The sequence below is a fragment of the Oncorhynchus nerka genome, linkage group LG6 (genome assembly GCF_034236695.1).
Source record: "Oncorhynchus nerka isolate Pitt River linkage group LG6, Oner_Uvic_2.0, whole genome shotgun sequence".
Classification (NCBI taxonomy): Eukaryota; Metazoa; Chordata; class Actinopteri; order Salmoniformes; family Salmonidae; genus Oncorhynchus; species Oncorhynchus nerka.
Window position 1 is genome coordinate 77,556,064 of NC_088401.1, and position 22,264 is coordinate 77,578,327.

General features: G+C 51.3%; 1 protein-coding gene across 8 annotated transcripts in view; it reads left to right on the forward strand.

Annotated features, from left to right (window-relative positions):
* The first annotated feature begins 2,938 nt into the window (after nucleotides 1-2,938).
* LOC115118555 (cytoplasmic polyadenylation element-binding protein 4-like) overlaps nucleotides 2,939-22,264 on the forward strand; it is a 28,065-nt gene continuing 8,739 nt past the window's right edge. Inside the window, exons 1-9 of one of the 8 annotated variants that reach the window (XM_029647195.2) lie at nucleotides 2,939-3,539; nucleotides 4,507-5,808; nucleotides 8,931-9,026; nucleotides 10,357-10,450; nucleotides 11,186-11,236; nucleotides 11,406-11,429; nucleotides 13,251-13,427; nucleotides 13,612-13,701; nucleotides 14,025-14,143. In XM_029647195.2, the coding sequence (XP_029503055.1) occupies nucleotides 4,753-5,808; nucleotides 8,931-9,026; nucleotides 10,357-10,450; nucleotides 11,186-11,236; nucleotides 11,406-11,429; nucleotides 13,251-13,427; nucleotides 13,612-13,701; nucleotides 14,025-14,143 (1,707 nt within the window). In that variant the 5' untranslated portion in view covers nucleotides 2,939-3,539; nucleotides 4,507-4,752. The remainder of the gene's footprint in view (nucleotides 3,540-4,506; nucleotides 5,809-8,930; nucleotides 9,027-10,356; nucleotides 10,451-11,185; nucleotides 11,237-11,405; nucleotides 11,430-13,250; nucleotides 13,428-13,611; nucleotides 13,702-14,024; nucleotides 14,144-22,264) is intronic. The other 7 variants (XM_029647196.2, XM_029647194.2, XM_029647201.2 and 4 more) reach the window with 7 other exon arrangements.

The following is a 22,264-nucleotide window of genomic DNA, read 5'->3' on the forward strand; positions in this document are numbered from 1 at the left end:
TGAAGTTTGCTAGAGAGCATTTGGATGACCCAGAAGAAGATTGGGAGAATGTCATATGGTCAGATGAAAACAAAATAGAACTTTTTGGTAAAAACTCAACTCGTCGTGTTTGGAGGACAAAGAATGCTGAGTTGCATCCAAAGAAAACCATACCTACTGTGAAGCATGGGGGTGGAAACATCATGATTTGGGGCTGTTTTTCTGCAAAGGGACCAGAATGACTGATCCGTGTAAAGGAAAGAATAAATGGGGCCATGTATCGTGAGATTTTGAGTGAAAACCTCCTTCCATCAGCAAGGGCATTTACATTTACATTTAAGTCATTTAGCAGACGCTCTTATCCAGAGCGACTTACAAATTGGTCAGAGTTAGAGACAAGTTTACATGTTCAACATTAATCCCATAGCATCAGAAGAACAGTGTAAATGCTGGCAGCAGTGTATATAGAGCTAAAATAAGAGAATCTGCTGCTGGTGCTCGTTCAGCAGGACAACGTTCTGGAACGTTCAGATAGAAATGTAGAACAAACATTCCTCTCTGACATGATGTAGAGTAAGGAATTGGCTCTATTCATGACATTTCTATTTGCAATGTTCCATAACGTTTACCTACGGAATGTGGCCCTGGTGTTGTAGTTGTGGGCCTGCTAGTTGTTGTAGTTGTGATGTGTAGCTCCTCAGCAGAGCCATCTGTTGTGGTTGTGACTAGTCTCAGAGCCCTCCAGTTCCAGTTCTCTAGTTGTTCCAGTAGTTGTGTGATGTGTAGCTCCTCAGAGCCAGTTCTCCTAGTCTCCTCCAGTTCTCTCTAGTTGTTGTAGTGTGACGTGTAGCTCCTGTAGCTCCTCAGAGCCATCTCCTAGTCTCCTCCAGTTCTCTCTAGTTGTTGTAGTTGTGACGCTCCTGTCTCCTAGCTCCAGTTCTCAGAGCCATCTCCTCCAGTTCTCTAGTTGTTGTTGTGATAGTGTAGCCATCTCCTCCAGTCTCTAGTCTTCAGTTCTCTAGTTGTTGTAGTTGTGATGTGTAGCTCCTCAGAGCCGTCTCCTAGTCTCCTCCAGTTCTCTCTAGTTGTTGTAGTTGTGACGTGTAGCTCCTCAGAGCTGTCTCCTAGTCTCCTCCAGTTCTCTAGTTGTTGTAGTTGTGACGTAGCTCCTCAGAGCTAGTCTCCTCCAGTTCTCTCTAGTTGTTGTCCGTGTAGCTCCTCCTACTCCAGAGACGTGTAGCTGCCCCTCCCTCTCCTACTCAGAGCCGTCTCCCAGTCCTCTCCAATTCACTCAGCAAATGCTCATTAGTCGCAACCAGTGACCTATGGTTCTCCTGCAGCATACCTGCCGGCATTGAAGATGAAACATGGCTGGGTCTTTCAGCATGACAATGATCCCAAACACACCGCCGGGGCAACGAAGGAGTGGCTTCGTAAGAAGCATTTCAAGGTCCTGGAGTGGCCTAGCCAGTCTCCAGATCTCAACCCCATAGAACATCTTTGGAGGGAGTTGAAAGTCCATGTTGCCCAGCAACAGCCCCAAAACATAATTGCTCTAAAGGAGATCTGCATGGAGGAATGGGCCAAAATACCAGCAACAGTGTGTGAAAACCTTGTGAAGACTTTGTTGTTGTCATTGCCAACAAAGGGTATAGAACAAAGTATTGAGATAAACTTTTGTTATTGACCAAATACTTATTTTCCACCTTAATTTGCAAATAAATTCATTAAAAATCCTACAATGTGATGTTCTGGATTTTTCTTCTCATTTTGTCTGTCAGAGTTGAAGTGTACCTATGATGAACATTACAGGCCTCTCTCATCTTTTTAAGTGGGAGAACTTGCACAATTGGTGGCTGACTAACTTGTTTTTTGCCCCACTGTATATAGGGCAGCAGCCTCTAATGTGCTAGTGATGGCTATTTAACAGTCTGACGGCCTTGAGATAGAAGCTGTTTTTCAGTCTCTATGTCCCAGATTTGATGCACCTGTACTGACCTCACCTTCTGGATGATAGCTGGGTGAACAGGCAATGGCTCGTATGGTTGTTGTCCTTGATGATATTTTTGGCCTTCCTGTGACATCGGGTGCTGTAGGTGTCCTGGAGGGCAGGTAGTTTGCTCCCGGTGATACGGTGGGCAGACTGCACCACCCTCTCAAGAACCCTGCGGTTGCGGGCTGTGCAGTTGCTGTACCAGGCGGTGATACAGCCCAACAGGATGCTCTTAGTTGTGCATCTGTAAAAGTTTGTGAGGGTTTTAGGTGCCAAAACAGTTAACCTATGCTAGCTGTCTTGTTGAAACATGTCCTCAGAACATTATTTTGTTACCTTCTAATAACCTAGGATTTCCGTTATCAGAACATTAATGAAAACATTCAGGGAACCATAGTAAAACGTTCTCAGAACCTCCTCGCAACCTAAAACTGAACGTTCCCTGAACAGGCAAAATGTTCACTTCAGTTCTCAGAATGTTTAAAAAACGTTCGGTTTTACTTCAGGAAACGCATGACTTCATTCCCACAACCAATAGGTAACTTCAAAGGAACCAAATGTGCTAGCTGAGTCAAGATTAGCCTCTTATTTTGCCTTTTTCTTGTGTTTAAATGTGTTTAATAAACCCGTTTAATCATAGATGAATATCACACAGAAGCCTTGACTGACTAGATTTTTAAATGCAGGGAGTACTGAATGTATACAACACATCTAGTTTGAATTTTGTGCATTATTTACCTGCATGTGTAACTCCACCCATGAATTTCTCAACATCCTTATTTGGGCTGAGAACGTCGTGAACGCAGTGCCATTTCATTGAAAAGGCGTGAGATGGGTGTGGTTTACCCACACATATCCAATTAAACACCAGTCATCTGTGGAAAGGGGCGAGGCCGCAGAGGGAAACCCTTGCAGTCTGTGGGTGGGAGTTGGAGGACGGGGCGGGGTTATGAGTCGGAAGTGTCTCCCTACTGGCCCAGCTGTCATCGACAAGAAGAGACCATTCGTACCGGTTGACTTGGAAATGCAGAAAATTGAAAAAAGCTGAAATATGGCAACATCTAGGAACCATAAGGACATGACGACAATTTAGAGGTACATAATGCACGATATAGAATCCGTTTCAGAAATGTAATGTCGAACCAGAGAAATGCACTCAGGTTTATACCCGTGGTTTAGAATTGCACAAAAATTATGACGACAACGATTGGTGCTAAGCTATGACATTGAACACACAGGACACGAAACCGACGAGGTCGTTTAAAGATACACACACCATTTAATACCAATATCACCGCATATCCAGCCCGTGTATCGCTGTCGGTGGAATTTTCGGATACATTGTTTAATTTGTCATCGACATTGTTGCCTATCTGCTTCGATTGCTCGTTAGAACGGCTACAATGTATCTACTGTATTAGCTTGTCGGCTATTACCCTAGCCGAGCGGCTTGTATACGGGGAACTAGGCTACCCTAGATTCAGCATAGACAAGAAACGTCACCAGCATTTTCTTCTTTAACTGGACGCGACGGAGGAGGTCATTGCAGAAAAAATCTAGATATTCGGTAGGTGTTGGTGTATTTACCTTCATTATAACGCACGGGCATAGACACACACTACACTGCATATAGACCAACACTGATAATCGTAATGTGTTTGATTGACAGGGCACATGGAGCCCAATGCAGCAGCTGTTAGCTTGCTAGCCACATAACGACCTTTGGGAAGAGAAACGTCAACTAATAGCGTAGCCAGTCTGCCTGGTGCTATGTGCTTATACCGCAGCTAACCTACGCAGGTTCACTCAGGTGTTTTCTGTTGTGGCCTGCTAGTGCTACTGCTATGCTAAGTCTGTTATTTTATCATGTAGCCTTGGCCTACTGTGGCTGAGCGAGTCAATGATTTAATCTCATTGTTACATCACTAGCAGTCTGCAGTTGCAGCAAAGTCACTGCAGTTGGCAAGGCTGGTGTTGTTTTGGATGGCCTGTAGGATCAAATTGTAGAATGATAGCCTTTGTATTTATGTCCCTCCCTGTCTCTCCCCCCTCCCATGCCCCTGTTTCCCCCTCCCATGCCCCTGTTTCTCCCCCCTCCCTTGCCCCTGTTTCTCCCCCTCCCTTGCCCCTGTTTCTCCCCCTCCCTTGCCCCTGTTTCTCCCCCCTCTCGCCCCTGTTTCTCCCCCTCTCTCGACCCTGTCTCTCTCCCCCTCGACCCCGTCTCCCTCCCCGTCTCCCCACCTCAACCCTGTCTCTCCCCTCGACCCTCTCGACTCTCGACCCCCCCACCCCCCCACCCCTGACCCCTCTCTCGGCCTACCCTCGACCCTCTGTCTCCCTCCCTCGACCCTCCACCCCCTCCCTCGATCCTCTCTCTCTCCCCCTCCCTCGACCCTCTCTCTCCGTCCCTCGACCCTCCACCCCCTCCCTCGATCCTCTCTCGCTCCCCCTCCCTCGACCCTCTCTCTCCGTCCCTCGACCCTCCACCCCCTCCCTCGATCCTCTCTCTCTCCCCCTCCCTCGACCCTGTCTAGTCCGCTTCTCACCCTTTTTACCTCACCCACTGTTTTCCCTACATCACCTTTCCCTCCCCTTTCTTCTCGCGCATGCCTTCACTCCTGTCCTCTCCCTCACCCCCTTTCTCCCTACTATTCCTCCCTCTCTCCCGCACTACTCTCCTTCCCTCCCCATGTTATACAGTAGGAAATAGCCCTAGAAGACATTGAGATAAGAAGAACAAAGTTGAGGAGGAAATATTGTCTTTACCCCGGGATTCATAAATGGACGACTACGGCTTCGGGGTCCTGGTGAAGAATAACGGCAGTGGCAACAAGTCTGCTTTCCCTGTGAGGATCCCCCCTCACCTCCAACCCCAGCCCCCCCACCTCAATCACCCCCCCAGCCCCCCTTCATTCGTCAACAGCACCTCGGCCACCAATGGAGGAGGTAGCGCATGGCTGTTCCCCTCCGTAACACCCCACAGTAACATGCAGGATGAGATCCTTGACTCCGACAAGTCCAAAGCCCTGGACCTCCAGGACCTGCAGGAGAAGGCCCAGCCGCAGGCCCTCTCCCCTGGGCAACAAGAGGCCGGAGGTGGCCTAGGGGAGCTGGATGGAATCCTACCTGAGGACGGCTCCCTGGAGAAGGGCTCGTTGGAGACCGGTGGGAAGGAGAAGCTTAGGGGTGGGATGGACTCTCCTCCGGCGTTGGGGGGGTTTGACTACCAGGATAGCCTGGGGATGGGGACATCCGGAGCCCAATCTACCACCACCTCCTCCTTGACCTCCTTCAACAACTGGTCCCCGACCATACCTTCCAACCCCTCCCCCGTTATCGGCGAGGACGTCGGGGGTGGGTTCTTTGGCCCGGCTGGTTCCAACGCTAACGGACCCCAGATGCTGTTCCAGAACTTCTCCCACCACGCGGGGCCCGGCTTCGGAGGGGCGGGGGGCAGCTTCTCCCCCCAAATCGGCCCGGTCTCCCAGCACCACCCTCCTCCCCACCACTACCACCCCCACAACCAGGGGGTCCCCCCTCAGCACCGTCGCTCTCCAGCCTCCCCCCACCCTCCCCAGCCCTCCTTCCCTCCTCACCGCTCTGGAGCTTTCACCCAGCTGCCCCACCTGGCCCCGGCCCAGTCCAAGCCCCCCTCCCCTTGGGGCAGCTACCAGAGCCCTGCCCCCCCCACTTCCACCTCCTGGAGCCCCGGGGGAGGTGGGTACGGGGGCTGGGGAGGGTCACAGGGGGTTCGTGAGTACCGCAGGGGCCTCAATGGAGGGGTGACGGCCCTCAACTCCATCTCACCACTTAAGAAGTCTTTCCCCAACAATCAGGTACTGAACTAGCTAGATATAATGCACACTCCCCTCTAACAACCTGGTACTGAACTAGCTAGATATACTGCACACTCCCCTCTAACAACCTGGTACTGAACTAGCTAGATTTACTGCACACTCCCCTCTAACAACCTGGTACTGAACTAGCTAGATATACTGCACACTCCCATCTAACAACCTGGTACTGACCTAGCTAGATATACTGCACACTCCCCTCTAACAACCTGGTACTGAACTAGCTAGATATACTGCACACTCTCCTCTAACAACCTGGTACTGACCTAGCTAGATATACTGCACACTCCCATCTAACAACCTGGTACTGTTAGATGTATATACTGCACACTCCCCTCTAACAACCTGGTACTGAACTAGCTAGATATACTGCACACTCTCCTCTAACAACCTGGTACTGACCTAGCTAGATATACTGCACACTCTCCTCTAACAATCAGGTACTGACCTAGCTAGATATACTGCACACTCTCCTCTAACAATCAGGTACTGACCTAGCTAGATATACTCCACACTCCCCTCTAACAACCTGGTACTGAACTAGCTAGATATACTGCACACTCCCATCTAACAACCTGGTACTGGACTAGCTAGATATACTGCACACTCCCATCTAACAACCTGGTACTGACATAGCTAGATATACTACACACTCCCCTCTAACAACCTGGTACTGACCTAGCTAGATATACTGCACACTCCCCTCTAACAACCTGGTACTGAACTAGCTAGATATACTGCACACTCCCATTTAACAACCTGGTACTGAACTAGCTAGATATACTGCACACTCCCCTCTAACAACCTGGTACTGACCTAGCTAGATATACTGCACACTCCCCTCTAACAACCTGGTACTGAACTAGCTAGATATACTGCACACTCCCATCTAACAACCTGCTACTGTTAGATGTATATACTGCACACTCCCCACTAACAACCTGGTACTGTTAGATGTATATACTGCACACTCCCCTCTAACAACCTGCTACTGTTAGATGTATATACTGCACACTCCCATCTAACAACCTGCTACTGTTAGACTTATGTACTGCACACTCCCCTCTAACAACCTGGTACTGAACTAGCTAGATATACTGCACACTCCCATCTAACAACCTGATACTGAACTAGCTAGATATACTGCACACTCCCATCTAACAACCTGGTACTGTTAGATGTATATACTGCACACTCCCATCTAACAACCTGGTACTGTTAGATGTACAGTTGAAGTCAGAAGTTTACATACTTAGGTTGGAGTCTTTAAAACTCGTTTTTCAACCACTCCACAAAACTATAGTTTTGACAAGTTGGTTAGGGCATCTACTTTGTGCATGACACAAGGATTTTTTCCAACAAATGTTTAGACTGATTTAATTCACTGTTTCACAATTCCAGTGGGTCAGCAGTTTACATACACTAAGTTGACTGTGCCTTTTAAACAGCTTGGAAAATTCTAGAAAATGATGTCATGGCTTTAGAAGCTTCTGATAGGCTAATTGACATCATTTGAGTCAATTGGAGGTGTACCTGTGGATGTATTTCAAGGCCTACTTTCAAACTCCGTGCCTCTTTGCTTGACATCATGGGGAAATCTAAAGAAATCAGCCAAGACCTCAGAAAGAGAATTGTAGACCTCCACAAGTCTGGTTCATCCTTGGGAGCAATTTCCAAACGACTGAAGGTACCACGTTCATCTGCACAAACAATAGTACGCAAGTATAAACGCCGTGGGACCACGCAGCCGTCATACCGCTCAGGAAGGAGACGTGTTCTGTCTCCTGGAGATGAATGTACTTTGGTGTGAAAAGTGCAAATCAATCCCAGAAGAACAGCAAAGGACCGTGTGAAGATTATGGAGGAAACTGGTACAAAAGTATCTATATCCACAGTAAAACGAGTTCTATATCGGCATAACCTGAAAGGTCGCTCCGCAAGGAAGAAGCCACTGCTCAAAATCAGCCATTAAAAAAAACAGACTATGGTTTGCAACTGGGGACATGGGGACAAAGATGATACTTTTTGGAGAAATGTCTTCTGGTCTGATGAAACAAAAATAGAACTGTTTAACCATAATGACCATCGTTATGTTTGGAGGAAAATGGGGAGGCTTGCAAGCCGACGGTCACTATCTCAACCATGAAGCACGGGGGTGGCAGCAGCATGTTGTGGGGCTACTTTGCTGCAGGAGGGACTGGTGCACTTCTCAAAATAGATGGCTTCATGAGAAAGGAAAATTAGGTGGATATACTGGAACAACATCAGTCAGGAAGTTAAAGCTTGGTCGCAAATGGGTCTTCCAAATGGACAATGACCCCAAGCATACTTCCAAAGTTGTGGCAAAATGGCTTAAGGACAACAAAGTCAAGGTATTGGTGTGGCCATTACAAAGCCCTGACCTCAATCCTATAGAAAATGTTTGGGCAGAACTGAAAAAGTGTGTGCGAGCAAGGAGGCTTACAAACCTGACTCAGTTACACTAGCTCTGTTTGGAGGAATGGGCCAAAATTCACCCAACTTATTGTGGGAAGCTTGTCGAAGGCTACCTGAAACATTTGACCCAAGTTAAACAATTTAAAGGCAATGCTACCAGATACTAACTTGGTGTATGTAAACTTCTGACCCACTGGGAATGTGATGAAAGAAATAAAGAATTCTCTCTACTATTATTCAGACATTTCACATTCTTAAAATAAAGTGGTGATCCTAACTGGCCTTAGACAGGGAATTTTTCTTTTGTGTCAGGAATTGTGAGAAATTGATTTGAAATGTATTTGGCTAAGGTGATTAGTAACCTTCAGACTACAACTGTATATGACACACCTCATACCTGTTAAGACCGGATGTCCCAAAGGCCTCAGACTGATGAGTAGATTAACCATATTCATAGAACAGCCTACAATGAACTAGTCAATGATTTTTCTTTAATTTCAATGTTTTGCCAAACTCCAGTGGTGCTTGGTTTAGTTGCTTATGATATCATTTATTCGCGACTGCAGTCCATAAAATGAACTTTCATGTGCTTCAATGGTACAATCACATGGTACTGTCCCACATGTACTACATAGGACAATATTATATAATATTGTCCTATCTTCCAGGTGCCCTCTCAGAAGTATCCTCGTAATAACTCTGGGTTCAACCAAAAGGCCTGGATGGAAGACAGCATGAGTCGCACTGACAACTTCCCTTTCCAGGTGAGAGAAGTGATGAGCAAACTGTAGAGAGAAAATGTATTTATCCACCCTTCTAGGACAATGAAAATGGACTTCAAACATGTTTCTATATTGTTAAAACCAACACGTGCAGCTTTGTAAAGGCATTTTTGATACAAGTGTCAGAGCCAAATGATATGTTCTGATATGCGCAATACAGTACACAAAGTAAATGAGAAGAGCAAATATGATCTAGTTACTAGTAAGTAGAGCATCTGATAACATGAATGACAATTAGGCCAACAACTTTCTTCATGATGAAATCAACAGTAACTATGTATTGTTGTGTATGTAGTCTGTGAATGTGGTGGTAAGCGTATGCCATGAGGAGGCCTAATCCGGTAATCAGTGTTCACCCAAAATAGCACCATACTCCCTGTTTTAGTGCACTACTTTAAACCAGAGCCTGGTCAAAGGTAGTGCACTATACAGGGAATTGGGTGCCGTTTGGTACGGAAACTTCAGCCTTCTTCTTTCGTTTAGAGATGCAGCACGTTAAATACGGAAACCCCAGCCTCCTCCTGTTGTTAGAGATGCAGCACGTTAAATACGGAAACCCCAGCCTCCTCCTGTTGTTAGAGATGCAGCACGTTAAATACGGAAACCCCAGCCTCCTCCTGTTGTTAGAGATGCACCACGTTAAATACGGAAACCCCAGCCTCCTCCTGTTGTTAGAGATGCCACAACGCTTGTATGACAAATATTGACATACTGTCATCTCACTTCTGCAGGCGTTGGCCCTGTTTGAATACATAAAGAAGGCCCTGTTTGAATACATAAAGAAGGCCCTGTTTGAATACATAAAGAAGGCCCTGTTTTGAATACATAAAGAATGCCTTGTTTGAATACATAAAGAAGGCATACATCCTTTCTTCTTTGAGGTAAACGCAGATCTGACATGACCTGGATTGGCTAAAGCAGTCGGGTGTAAGTCTAGCTTTTCCAGTCGCACACAGATTGGTGATTACTTCAAGGAAGGGATTATTTGAAAAGCAGTCAGTGTCTATCTACAGAGACGGGCATGTGACACAAAAGCTGTAGATGGCCTACATCTGGAGATATCTTTGTAGAATCACAGAAATACATTTTGGTGGTAGTTTGTTCGATAAGCGTCACCACAGAACGTCTGAATGTGTAACTGTTTAGGTCTAAAGTACCAGGACAACATAGTTCTCATCTATTAACAAAGCAAAACTGTGTCAAGGGTCTAGATTAAAACCTACCACGGGTTCTAGCGTCAGAATGGTTCTGTGTTCCTGTTCTTAGAACACTGCAGGCTAATCATGGTGTTCCCTGTCTCTGTGTCTCTCAGCAGGAGAGAACCCGTTCCTTTGATGGCTTCAGCATGCACTCCCTGGAGAACAGTCTGATTGATATTATGAGGGCTGAACAGGATTCATTGAAAGGTGGGTTTCTCTGTTTCTCGCAGTATGAAAAAACACCCTGGGTCTGTATTCACAAAGCGTCTCAGAATGAGTGCTGTTCTTGAAGTTCTTTTTCTTTTAGAAAAATAATGAATATGATTATATGTACAAGGGGGACCTGATCCAAGATGCTTTGAATATAGGCCCTGGTATTCTGTAATACTCCACGAACAATGAGGAAATATGAGCTGAACATACTGTAATGGCATATTTTCAATTTAGAGACAGAAGATTGATTTCATGTAATTCTGACCGGTTGGTGAAATGTCTAGCTGCGCTAGTGCAGGATAGAGTTGAAATGGCTATACTCTGTCTAAACCTGCGTACCCGTTTAAGTACTGCTGACTCTTTGATCCATGCTCCACTCTCCGTTCTCTCCACCACCATGAATTAAACATGTGGGTTACGTTTTGTCACATACCATCTCTGAAGACATGTTTTATAAGCCAAGACCCAGACTGCTCTTCAGAAGGAGTTTGTCACTATGTTAATTCAGGCCAGTCCATCACTTATTTCCCCCCTCTGATCATGTATCGCCGCTATCTGTTGGCTGTTAAGTCAGAGTTCTCTGGACGCTTTGATGGTTCTGCTGCTCATCTCAATTCTCATTCTCTTCAGTACATCACAGGACAGCTACAGATGTTGAAATGTGGTGGCTAAATGGAGTGAGAAGGAAAAATAATGTGCATATTCTGACTTCGGTCTCTTCCTCTCCAGGTCGCTATGGTTTCTCTCACCAGGGCGGAGATGGGTCTTTGCCCATGAATGGTATGGAAATGTTATATTTTGCAAGTACAATAAAGTTTATAGCTTAGTTCAGCCATTCATAATACAGGTAGTGAATTGGATGCAAGTTGTTCATGGAGTGAACATTATTTTAGAACCCTGTGCTGTTAAGAGTTGGTATAAAGGTTGTTGTCTCTTGTTTTACATGCAGCTAGGAGCTATGGCAGACGACGAGGTAAAGCCAAACCCAAAATGTCTTCATGTTTTAGCCTAAGTCATGTCATTATTTGCAAAGCGGCCATTAAACAGTACATGCTGTCTGTCTGGTTTGGCCTCTCTGTGTCTGGGGGAATAGGGTGCCATTTCAGATGCCTTGTCCGGGTTTACCTCTTAAATGCGGACTGTTCACTAGTCACTGAACCGGCAGAGGAAGACTTCAAGTCCCCAGGGAGGATTTGAAATTAATCTAATAAAAAAAAACCTAATAAAATGGATGAATTCTATAAAGCATTTAAAAACGTCCATGTAGATTATGTGGCCTACTGCTCTGTGTTGCTTTATATACTTAACATGAAGTGTTGAAATGGATTTCCAGGTTGTCTTTATTGCAGTTGTGCTGACTGACCATCTCACACATTGCTATATTAATAATGTTCAACACGTGTTTGTTGTGAAATCTGATCATATGTACAGTGCAACAGCAAAAAAGATGAGCTGACATGATTGTCGGGTGCCTGTTTCCTGCTGGGTTTTTATGACCTGGCTGTGGTGGCTTGTCACTAGACTTTACCAAAGCGCTTGCGGAAATCATGATTGGTTTCATGATCATGGTTCTCTTTTGTCTTCTGCAATGAAACATTGCTTTGAGTTAATTTGATTTCAATCAATGTACTGCAATTTTATTGTAGGTGTATTTATTTGGGTACAATCATACCCTTTTTCGACAACTGAGTCAAGCAGAGCTGAGCCTGGTTAAATCCAAGCTCTACAGAGCTGGCCTGGTTAAATCCAAGCTCTACAGAGCTGGCCTGGTTAAATCCAAGCTCTACAGAGCTGGCCTGGTTAAATCCAAGCTCTACAGAGCTGGCCTGGTTAAATCCAAGCTCTACAGAGCTGGCCTGGTTAAATCCAAGCTCTACAGAGCTGGCCTGGTTAAATCCAAGCTCTACAGAGCTGGCCTGGTTAAATCCAAGCTCTACAGAGCTGGCCTGGTTAAATCCAAGCTCTACAGAGCTGGCCTGGTTAAATCCAAGCTCTACAGAGCTGGCCTGGTTAAATCCAAGCTCTACAGAGCTGGCCTGGTTAAATCCAAGCTCTACAGAGCTGGCCTGGTTAAACATCCACAATAGTTGTTGAAAAGGACAATGTGAAAATGAATTATCGGAGCCAGCACAGTATGGTTTGAAAAAAATATATATTATAACCACAAATAGGTGCTAAGTGGCATAAAAATGTCCAGGCACTCGTGTTTGGTTTGAAAGTTAAAAAGCCTTTAATGTATGAGACATTAAAATACTTCAATGTATATCAGCTTACGTCTTCATCAGGGTGTCTGGGTTAGTACGGTTTGGGTTGGCAACATGGTGTGAAATAAGTCCAGGGTGTCTGGGTTAGTACGGTTTGGGTTGGCAACATGGTGTGAAATAAGTCCAGGGTGTCTGGGTTAGTACGGTTTGGGTTGGCAACATGGTGTGAAATAAGTCCAGGGTGTCTGGGTTAGTACGGTTTGGGTTGGCAACATGGTGTGAAATAAGTCCAGGGTGTCTGGGTTAGTACGGTTTGGGTTGGCAACATGGTGTGAAATAAGTCCAGGGTGTCTGGGTTAGTACGGTTTGGGTTGGCAACATGGTGTGAAATAAGTCCAGGGTGTCTGGGTTAGTACGGTTTGGGTTGGCAACATGGTGTGAAATAAGTCCAGGGTGTCTGGGTTAGTACGGTTTGGGTTGGCAACATGGTGTGAAATAAGTCCAGGGTGTCTGGGTTAGTACGGTTTGGGTTGGCAACATGGTGTGAAATAAGTATCTCATCTCTACCGATCTATCTCTCTGCCCTCCAGGTCACTCTAACCTGTTTCCCATGGAGGACGAGCGGTCCTTCGGAGAGGACGAGTCAGGTGACCAGGGACTTCCTGGTTTAGGATCCGCCCACTGTTTCCCACACCTCAACGGAGAGCGAGTGGAGAGATACTCACGCAAGGTGTTTGTGGGAGGACTGCCCCCCGATATAGATGAAGGTATTGATCAATGAACAGAATAATACACCTTTTACAATGTAGTTCTGAGTTAAAGACGATGAGAGGTGTCTCTTTTCTTTGTTAATGGGTCCCGATGTGATGTCAGAGGCATGAAGGCTATGCGCTACAACTACAGGGTCCTGAAGAGCCTGTGTAGCTGACTCTTTGACTCTTTCATTCTCAGATGAGATCACCGCCAGTTTCCGCCGGTTCGGTCACCTGTTTGTTGATTGGCCCCACAAAGCTGAGAGCAAGTCCTATTTCCCACCCAAAGGTGAGTCTGATATGGTCACATTGGCCAGGAAATACTCTGGGCCCGAGGAATGACGGGGGAACCTCTGGTCCCGAGGAATGACGGGGGAACCTCTGGGCCCGAGGAATGACGGGGGAACCTCTGGGCCCGAGGAATGACGGGGGAACCTCTGGGCCCGAGGAATGACGGGGGAACCTCTGGGCCCGAGGAATGACGGGGGAACCTCTGGGCCCGAGGAATGACGGGGGAACCTCTGGTCCCGAGGAATGACGGGGGAACCTCTGGGCCCGAGGAATGACGGGGACTAGATGGTCATGAGTATTGAGCTCTTTCTTTCCCTCTAGGTTATGCATTCTTACTGTTCCAAGATGAGAGCTCTGTCCAGGCTCTGATCGATGCCTGTATCGAGGAGGATGGCAAGCTCTACCTCTGTGTCTCCAGCCCCACCATCAAGGACAAGCCTGTGAGTGGAGCTTGACGTGTCTGTGTGTGACACACGAGCCAGTCTGGTTGTCAATGGTTGTGAGATCTCCCCAGTCCAGTCACCTAGTTCAGCCCGGCCCAGTCCAGTCACCTAGTTCAGCCCGGCCCAGTCACCTAGTTCAGCCCGGCCCAGTCCAGTCACCTAGTTCAGCCCGGCCCAATCCAGTCCAGTCACCTAGTTCAGCCCGGCCCAGTCCAGTCACCTAGTTCAGCCCGGCCCAGTCCACTCACCTAGTTCAGCTCTGCCCTGTCCAGTCCACTCACCTAGTTCAGCTCTGCCCTGTCCAGTCCACTCACCTAGTTCAGCCCGGCCCAGTCCAGTCCACTCACCTAGTTCAGCCCGGCCCAGTCCAGTCCACTCACCTAGTTCAGCCCGGCCCAGTCCAGTCCACTCACCTAGTTCAGCCCGGCCCAGTCCAGTCACCTAGTTCAGCCCGGCCCAGTCCAGTCACCTAGTTCAGCCCGGCCCAGTCCAGTCACCTAGTTCAGCCCGGCCCAGTCCACTCACCTAGTTCAGCCCGGCCCAGTCCAGTCCACTCACCTAGTTCAGCCCGGCCCAGTCCAGTCACCTAGTTCAGCCCTGCCCTGTCCAGTCCACTCACCTAGTTCAGCCCGGCCTAGTCCAGTCACCTAGTTCAGCCCGGCCCAGTCCAGTCACCTAGTTCAGCCCGGCCCAGTCCAGTCCAGTCACCTAGGCCCAGTCCAGTCCAGTCACCTAGTTCAGCCCGGCCCAGTCCAGTCCAGTCACCTAGTTCAGCCCGGCCCAGTCCAGTCCAGTCACCTAGTTCAGCCCGGCCCAGTCCAGTCCAGTCACCTAGTTCAGCCCGGCCCAGTCCAGTCCAGTCACCTAGTTCAGCCCGGCCCAGTCCAGTCCAGTCACCTAGTTCAGCCCTGCCCTGTCCAGTCCAGTCACCTAGTTCAGCCCTGCCCTGTCCAGTCCACTCACCTAGTTCAGCCCGGCCCAGTCCAGTCCACTCACCTAGTTCAGCCCGGCCCAGTCCAGTCCACTCACCTAGTTCAGCCCGGCCCAGTCCAGTCCACTCACCTAGTTCAGCCCGGCCCAGTCCAGTCCACTCACCTAGTTCAGCCCTGTCCAGTCCACTCACCTAGTTCAGCCCTGCCCTGTCCTGTCCTGTCCACTCACCTAGTTCAGCCCTGCCCTGTCCTGTCCAGTCCACTCACCTAGTTCAGCCCTGCCCTGTCCTGTCCAGTCCACTCACCTAGTTCAGCCCTGCCCAGTCCTGTCCAGTCCACTCACCTAGTTCAGCCCGGCCCAGTCCAGTCCAGTCCACTCACCTAGTTCATCCCGGCCCAGTCCAGTCCACTCACCTAGTTCAGCCCGGTCCAGTCCAGTCACCTAGTTCAGCCCGGCCCGGCCCAGTCCAGTCACCTAGTTCAGCCCTGTCCTGTCCAGTCCACTCACCTAGTTCAGCCCTGCCCTGTCCTGTCCAGTCCACACACCTAGTTCAGCCCTGTCCTGTCCAGTCCACTCACCTAGTTCAGCCTTGCCCTGTCCAGTCCACTCACCTAGTTCAGCCCTGTCCTGTCCAGTCCACACACCTAGTTCAGCCCTGTCCTGTCCAGTCCACACACCTAGTTCAGCCCTTTCCTGTCCAGTCCACTCACCTAGTTCAGCCCTTTCCTGTCCAGTCCACTCACCTAGTTCAGCCCTTTCCTGTCCAGTCCACTCACCTAGTTCAGCCCTTTCCTGTCCAGTCCACTCACCTAGTTCAGCCCGGCCCAGTCCAGTCACCTAGTTCAGCCCGGCCCGGCCCAGTCCAGTCACCTAGTTCAGCCCGGCCCGGCCCAGTCCAGTCCACTCACCTAGTTCAGCCCTGCCCTGTCCTGTCCAGTCCACACACCTAGTTCAGCCCTGCCCTGTCCTGTCCAGTCCACACACCTAGTTCAGCCCTGCCCTGTCCTGTCCAGTCCACTCACCTAGTTCAGCCTTGCCCTGTCCTGTCCAGTCCACTCACCTAGTTCAGCCTTGCCCTGTCCTGTCCAGTCCACTCACCTAGTTCAGCCCTGCCCTGTCCTGTCCAGTCCACTCACCTAGTTCAGCCCTGCCCTGTCCTGTCCAGTCCACTCACCTAGTTCAGCCCTGCCCTGTCCTGTCCAGTCCACTCACCTAGTTCAGCCTTGCCCTGTCCTGTCCAGTCCACTCACCTAGTTCAGCCCTGCCCTGTCCTGTCCAGTCCACTCACCTAGTTCAGCCTTGCCCTGTCCTGTCCAGTCCACTCACCTAGTTCAGCCTTGCCCTGTCCTGTCCAGTCCACACACCTAGTTCAGCCTTGCCCTGTCCTGTCCAGTCCACTCACCTAGTTCAGCCTTGTCCTGTCCAGTCCACTCACCTAGTTCAGCCTTGCCCTGTCCAGTCCACACACCTAGTTCAGCCCTGCCCTGTCCTGTCCAGTCCACTCACCTAGTTCAGCCTTGCCCTGTCCAGTCCACTCACCTAGTTCAGCCCTGTCCAGTCCACACACCTAGTTCAGCCCGGCCCAGTCCACTCACCTAGTTCAGCCCGGCCCAGTCCACTCACCTAGTTCAGCCCGGCCCGGCCCAGTCCAGTCCACTCACCTAGTTCAGCCCTGCACTGTCCTGTCCAGTCCACTCACCTAGTTCAGCCTTGCCCTGTCCAGTCCACTCACCTAGTTCAGCCTTGCCCTGTCCAGTCCACTCACCTAGTTCAGCCTTGCCCTGTCCAGTCCACTCGCCTAGTTCAGCCTTGCCCTGTCCAGTCCACTCACCTAGTTCAGCCCTGTCCTGTCCAGTCCACACACCTAGTTCAGCCCAGCCCTGTCCTGTCCAGTCCACACACCTAGTTCAGTCCAGCCCTGTCCTGTCCAGTCCACACACCTAGTTCAGCCCAGCCCTGTCCTGTCCAGTCCACACACCTAGTTCAGCCCTGCCCTGTCCTGTCCAGTCCACTCACCTAGTTCAGCCTTGCCCTGTCCTGTCCAGTCCACTCACCTAGTTCAGCCTTGCCCTGTCCTGTCCAGTCCACTCACCTAGTTCAGCCTTGCCCTGTCCTGTCCAGTCCACTCACCTAGTTCAGCCCTGCCCTGTCCTGTCCAGTCCACTCACCTAGTTCAGCCCTGCCCTGTCCTGTCCAGTCCACTCACCTAGTTCAGCCCTGCCCTGTCCTGTCCAGTCCACTCACCTAGTTCAGCCTTGCCCTGTCCTGTCCAGTCCACTCACCTAGTTCAGCCTTGCCCTGTCCTGTCCAGTCCACTCACCTAGTTCAGCCTTGCCCTGTCCTGTCCAGTCCACTCACCTAGTTCAGCCTTGCCCTGTCCTGTCCAGTCCACTCACCTAGTTCAGCCTTGCCCTGTCCTGTCCAGTCCACTCACCTAGTTCAGCCTTGCCCTGTCCTGTCCAGTCCACTCACCTAGTTCAGCCTTGCCCTGTCCTGTCCAGTCCACTCACCTAGTTCAGCCCTGTCCTGTCCAGTCCACACACCTAGTTCAGCCCTGCCCTGTCCTGTCCAGTCCACTCACCTAGTTCAGCCCTGCCCTGTCCTGTCCAGTCCACTCACCTAGTTCAGCCTTGCCCTGTCCAGTCCACTCACCTAGTTCAGCCTTGCCCTGTCCAGTCCACTCACCTAGTTCAGCCTTGCCCTGTCCAGTCCACTCACCTAGTTCAGCCCTGTCCAGTCCACACACCTAGTTCAGCCCGGCCCAGTCCACTCACCTAGTTCAGCCTGGCCCAGTCCACTCACCTAGTTCAGCCCGGCCCGGCCCAGCCCAGTCCACTCACCTAGTTCAGCCCTGCCCTGTCCTGTCCAGTCCACTCACCTAGTTCAGCCTTGCCCTGTCCAGTCCACTCACCTAGTTCAGCCCTGTCCTGTCCAGTCCACTCACCTAGTTCAGCCTTGCCCTGCCCAGTCCACACACCTAGTTCAGCCCTGTCCTGTCCAGTCCACACACCTAGTGCAGCCCTGTCCTGTCCAGTCCACACACCTAGTGCAGCCCTGTCCTGTCCAGTCCACACACCTAGTTCAGCCCTTTCCTGTCCAGTCCACTCACCTAGTTCAGCCTTGCCCTGTCCAGTCCACTCACCTAGTTCAGCCCTGTCCAGTCCACTCACCTAGTTCAGCCTTGCCCTGTCCAGTCCACTCACCTAGTTCAGCCTTGCCCTGTCCAGTCCACTCACCTAGTTCAGCCCTGTCCTGTCCAGTCCACACACCTAGTTCAGCCCTGTCCTGTCCAGTCCACACACCTAGTTCAGCCCTGCCCTGTCCTGTCCAGTCCACTCACCTAGTTCAGCCTTGCCCTGTCCTGTCCAGTCCACTCACCTAGTTCAGCCCTGCCCTGTCCTGTCCAGTCCACTCACCTAGTTCAGCCCTGCCCTGTCCTGTCCAGTCCACTCACCTAGTTCAGCCCTGCCCTTTCCTGTCCAGTCCACTCACCTAGTTCAGCCCTGCCCTGTCCTGTCCAGTCCACTCACCTAGTTCAGCCCTGCCCTGTCCTGTCCAGTCCACTCACCTAGTTCAGCCCTGCCCTGTCCTGTCCAGTCCACTCACATAGTTCAGCCTTGCCCTGTCCTGTCCAGTCCACTCATCTAGTTCAGCCTTGCCCTGTCCTGTCCAGTCCACTCACCTAGTTCAGCCCTGCCCTGTCCAGTCCACACACCTAGTTCAGCCCTGCCCTGTCCTGTCCAGTCCACTCACCTAGTTCAGCCCTGCCCTGTCCTGTCCAGTCCACTCACCTAGTTCAGCCTTGCCCTGTCCAGTCCACTCACCTAGTTCAGCCTTGCCCTGTCCAGTCCACTCACCTAGTTCAGCCTTGCCCTGTCCAGTCCACTCACCTAGTTCAGCCTTGCCCTGTCCAGTCCACTCACCTAGTTCAGCCCTGTCCAGTCCACACACCTAGTTCAGCCCGGCCCAGTCCACTCACCTAGTTCAGCCCGGCCCAGTCCACTCACCTAGATCAGCCCGGCCCGGCCCAGTCCAGTCCACTCACCTAGTTCAGCCCTGTCCAGTCCACTCACCTAGTTCAGCCCTGTCCAGTCCACTCACCTAGTTCAGCCCTGTCCAGTCCACTCACCTAGTTCAGCCCTGCCCTGTTCTGTCCACTCACCTAGTTCAGCCTTGCCCTGTCCAGTCCACTCATCTAGTTCAGCCCTGCCCTGTCCTGTCCAGTCCACACACCTAGTTCAGCCCTGCCCTGTCCTGTCCAGTCCACACACCTAGTTCAGCCCTGCCCTGTCCTGTCCAGTCCACACACCTAGTTCAGCCCTGCCCTGTCCTGTCCAGTCCACACACCTAGTTCAGCCCTGTCCTGTCCAGTCCACACACCTAGTTCAGCCCTGTCCTGTCCAGTCCACACACCTAGTGCAGCCCTGTCCTGTCCAGTCCACACACCTAGTTCAGCCCTTTCCTGTCCAGTCCAGTCCACACACCTAGTTCAGCCCTGCCCTGTCCTGTCCAGTCCACTCACCTAGGTCAGCCCTGCCCTGTCCGGTCCAGTCCACACACCTAGGTCAGCCCTGCCCTGTCCTGTCCAGTCCACACACCTAGTTCAGCCCAGTCCAGTCCACTCACCTAGTTCAGCCCGGCCCAGTCCAGTCACCTAGTTCAGCCCGGCCCGGCCCAGTCCAGTCCACTCACCTAGTTCAGCCCTGCCCTGCCCTGCCCTGTCCTGTCCACTCACCTAGTTCAGCCCTGCCCTGTCCAGTCCACTCACCTAGTTCAGCCCTGCCCTGTCCAGTCCACTCACCTAGTTCAGCCCTGCCCTGTCCAGTCCACTCACCTAGTTCAGCCCTGCCCTGTCCAGTCCACTCACCTAGTTCAGCCCTGTCCAGTCCACTCACCTAGTTCAGCCCTGTCCAGTCCACTCACCTAGTTCAGCCCTGTCCAGTCCACTCACCTAGTTCAGCCCTGTCCAGTCCACTCACCTAGTTCAGCCCTGTCCAGTCCACTCACCTAGTTCAGCCCTGTCCAGTCCACTCACCTAGTTCAGCCCTGCCCTGTTCTGTCCACTCATCTAGTTCAGCCCTGCCCTGTCCTGTCCAGTCCACACACCTAGTTCAGCCCTGCCCTGTCCTGTCCAGTCCACACACCTAGTTCAGCCCTGCCCTGTCCAGTCCACTCACCTAGTTCAGCCCTGCCCTGTCCAGTCCACTCACCTAGTTTAGCCCTGCCCTGTCCAGTCCACTCACCTAGTTCAGCCCTGCCCTGCCCTGTCCAGTCCACTCACCTAGTTTAGCCCGGCCCTGTCCAGTCCACTCACCTAGTTTAGCCCGGCCCTGTCCAGTCCACTCACCTAGTTCAGCCCTGTGCTGTCCAGTCCACACACCTAGTTCAGCCCTGTCCAGTCCACACACCTAGTTCAGCCCTGCCCTGTCCAGTCCACTCACCTAGTTCAGCCCTGCCCTGTCCAGTCCACTCACCTAGTTCAGCCCTGCCCTGTCCTGTCCAGTCCACTCACCTAGTTCAGCCCTGCCCTGTCCTGTCCAGTCCACTCACCTAGTTCAGCCCTGCCCTGTCCTGTCCAGTCCACACACCTAGTTCAGCCTTGCCCTGTCCAGTCCACTCATCTAGTTCAGCCCTGCCCTGTCCTGTCCACTCACCTAGTTCAGCCCTGCCCTGTCCTGTCCAGTCCACTCACCTAGTTCAGCCCTGCCCTGTCCTGTCCAGTCCACACACCTAGTTCAGCCTTGCCCTGTCCAGTCCACTCATCTAGTTCAGCCCTGCCCTGTCCTGTCCAGTCCACACACCTAGTTCAGCCCTGCCCTGTCCTGTCCAGTCCACACACCTAGTTCAGCCCTGTCCTGTCCAGTCCACACACCTAGTTTAGCCCTGTCCTGTCCAGTCCACACACCTAGTTCAGCCCTGTCCTGTCCAGTCCACTCACCTAGTTCAGCCCTGCCCTGTCCAGTCCACTCACCTAGTTCAGCCCTGCCCTGCCCTGTCCAGTCCACTCACCTAGTTTAGCCCTGCCCTGTCCAGTCCAGTCCACTCACCTAGTTCAGCCCGGCCCTGCCCTGTCCAGTCCACTCACCTAGTTTAGCCCTGCCCTGTCCAGTCCACTCACCTAGTTCAGCCCTGTGCTGTCCAGTCCACACACCTAGTTCAGCCCTGCCCTGTCCAGTCCACTCACCTAGTTCAGCCCTGCCCTGTCCAGTCCACTCACCTAGTTCAGCCCTGCCCTGTCCAGTCCACTCACCTAGTTCAGCCCTGCCCTGTCCAGTCCACTCACCTAGTTCAGCCCTGCCCTGTCCTGTCCAGTCCACACACCTAGTTCAGCCCTGCCCTGTCCTGTCCAGTCCACTCACCTAGTTCAGCCCTGCCCTGTCCTGTCCAGTCCACTCACCTAGTTCAGCCCTGCCCTGTCCAGTCCACTCACCTAGTTCAGCCCTGCCCTGTCCTGTCCAAGTCCACTCGCCTAGTTTAGCCCTGCCCTGTCCAGTCCAGTCCACTCACCTAGTTCAGCCCTGTCCAGTCCACACACCTAGTTCAGCCCTGCCCTGTCCAGTCCACTCACCTAGTTCAGCCCTGCCCTGTCCTGTCCAGTCCACTCACCTAGTTCAGCCCTGCCCTGTCCTGTCCAGTCCACTCACCTAGTTCAGCCCTGCCCTGTCCTGTCCAAGTCCACTCACCTAGTTCAGCCCTGCCCTGTCCTGTCCAAGTCCACTCACCTAGTTTAGCCCTGCCCTGTCCTGTCCAAGTCCACACACCTAGTTTAGCCCTGCCCAGTCCACTCACCTAGTTCAGCCCTGTCCAGTCCACTCACCTAGTTCAGCCCTGTCCAGTCCACTCACCTAGTTCAGCCCTGTCCAGTCCACTCACCTAGTTCAGCCCTGTCCAGTCCACTCACCTAGTTCAGCCCTGTCCAGTCCACTCACCTAGTTCAGCCCTGTCCAGTCCACTCACCTAGTTCAGCCCTGTCCAGTCCAGTCCAGCCCTGTCCACACTCACCTAGTTCAGCCCTGCCCTGTCCAGTCCACTCACCTAGTTCAGCCCTGCCCTGTCCTGTCCAGTCCACTCACCTAGTTCAGCCCTGCCCTGTCCTGTCCAGTCCACTCACCTAGTTCAGCCCTGCCCTGTCCTGTCCAAGTCCACTCACCTAGTTCAGCCCTGCCCTGTCCTGTCCAAGTCCAC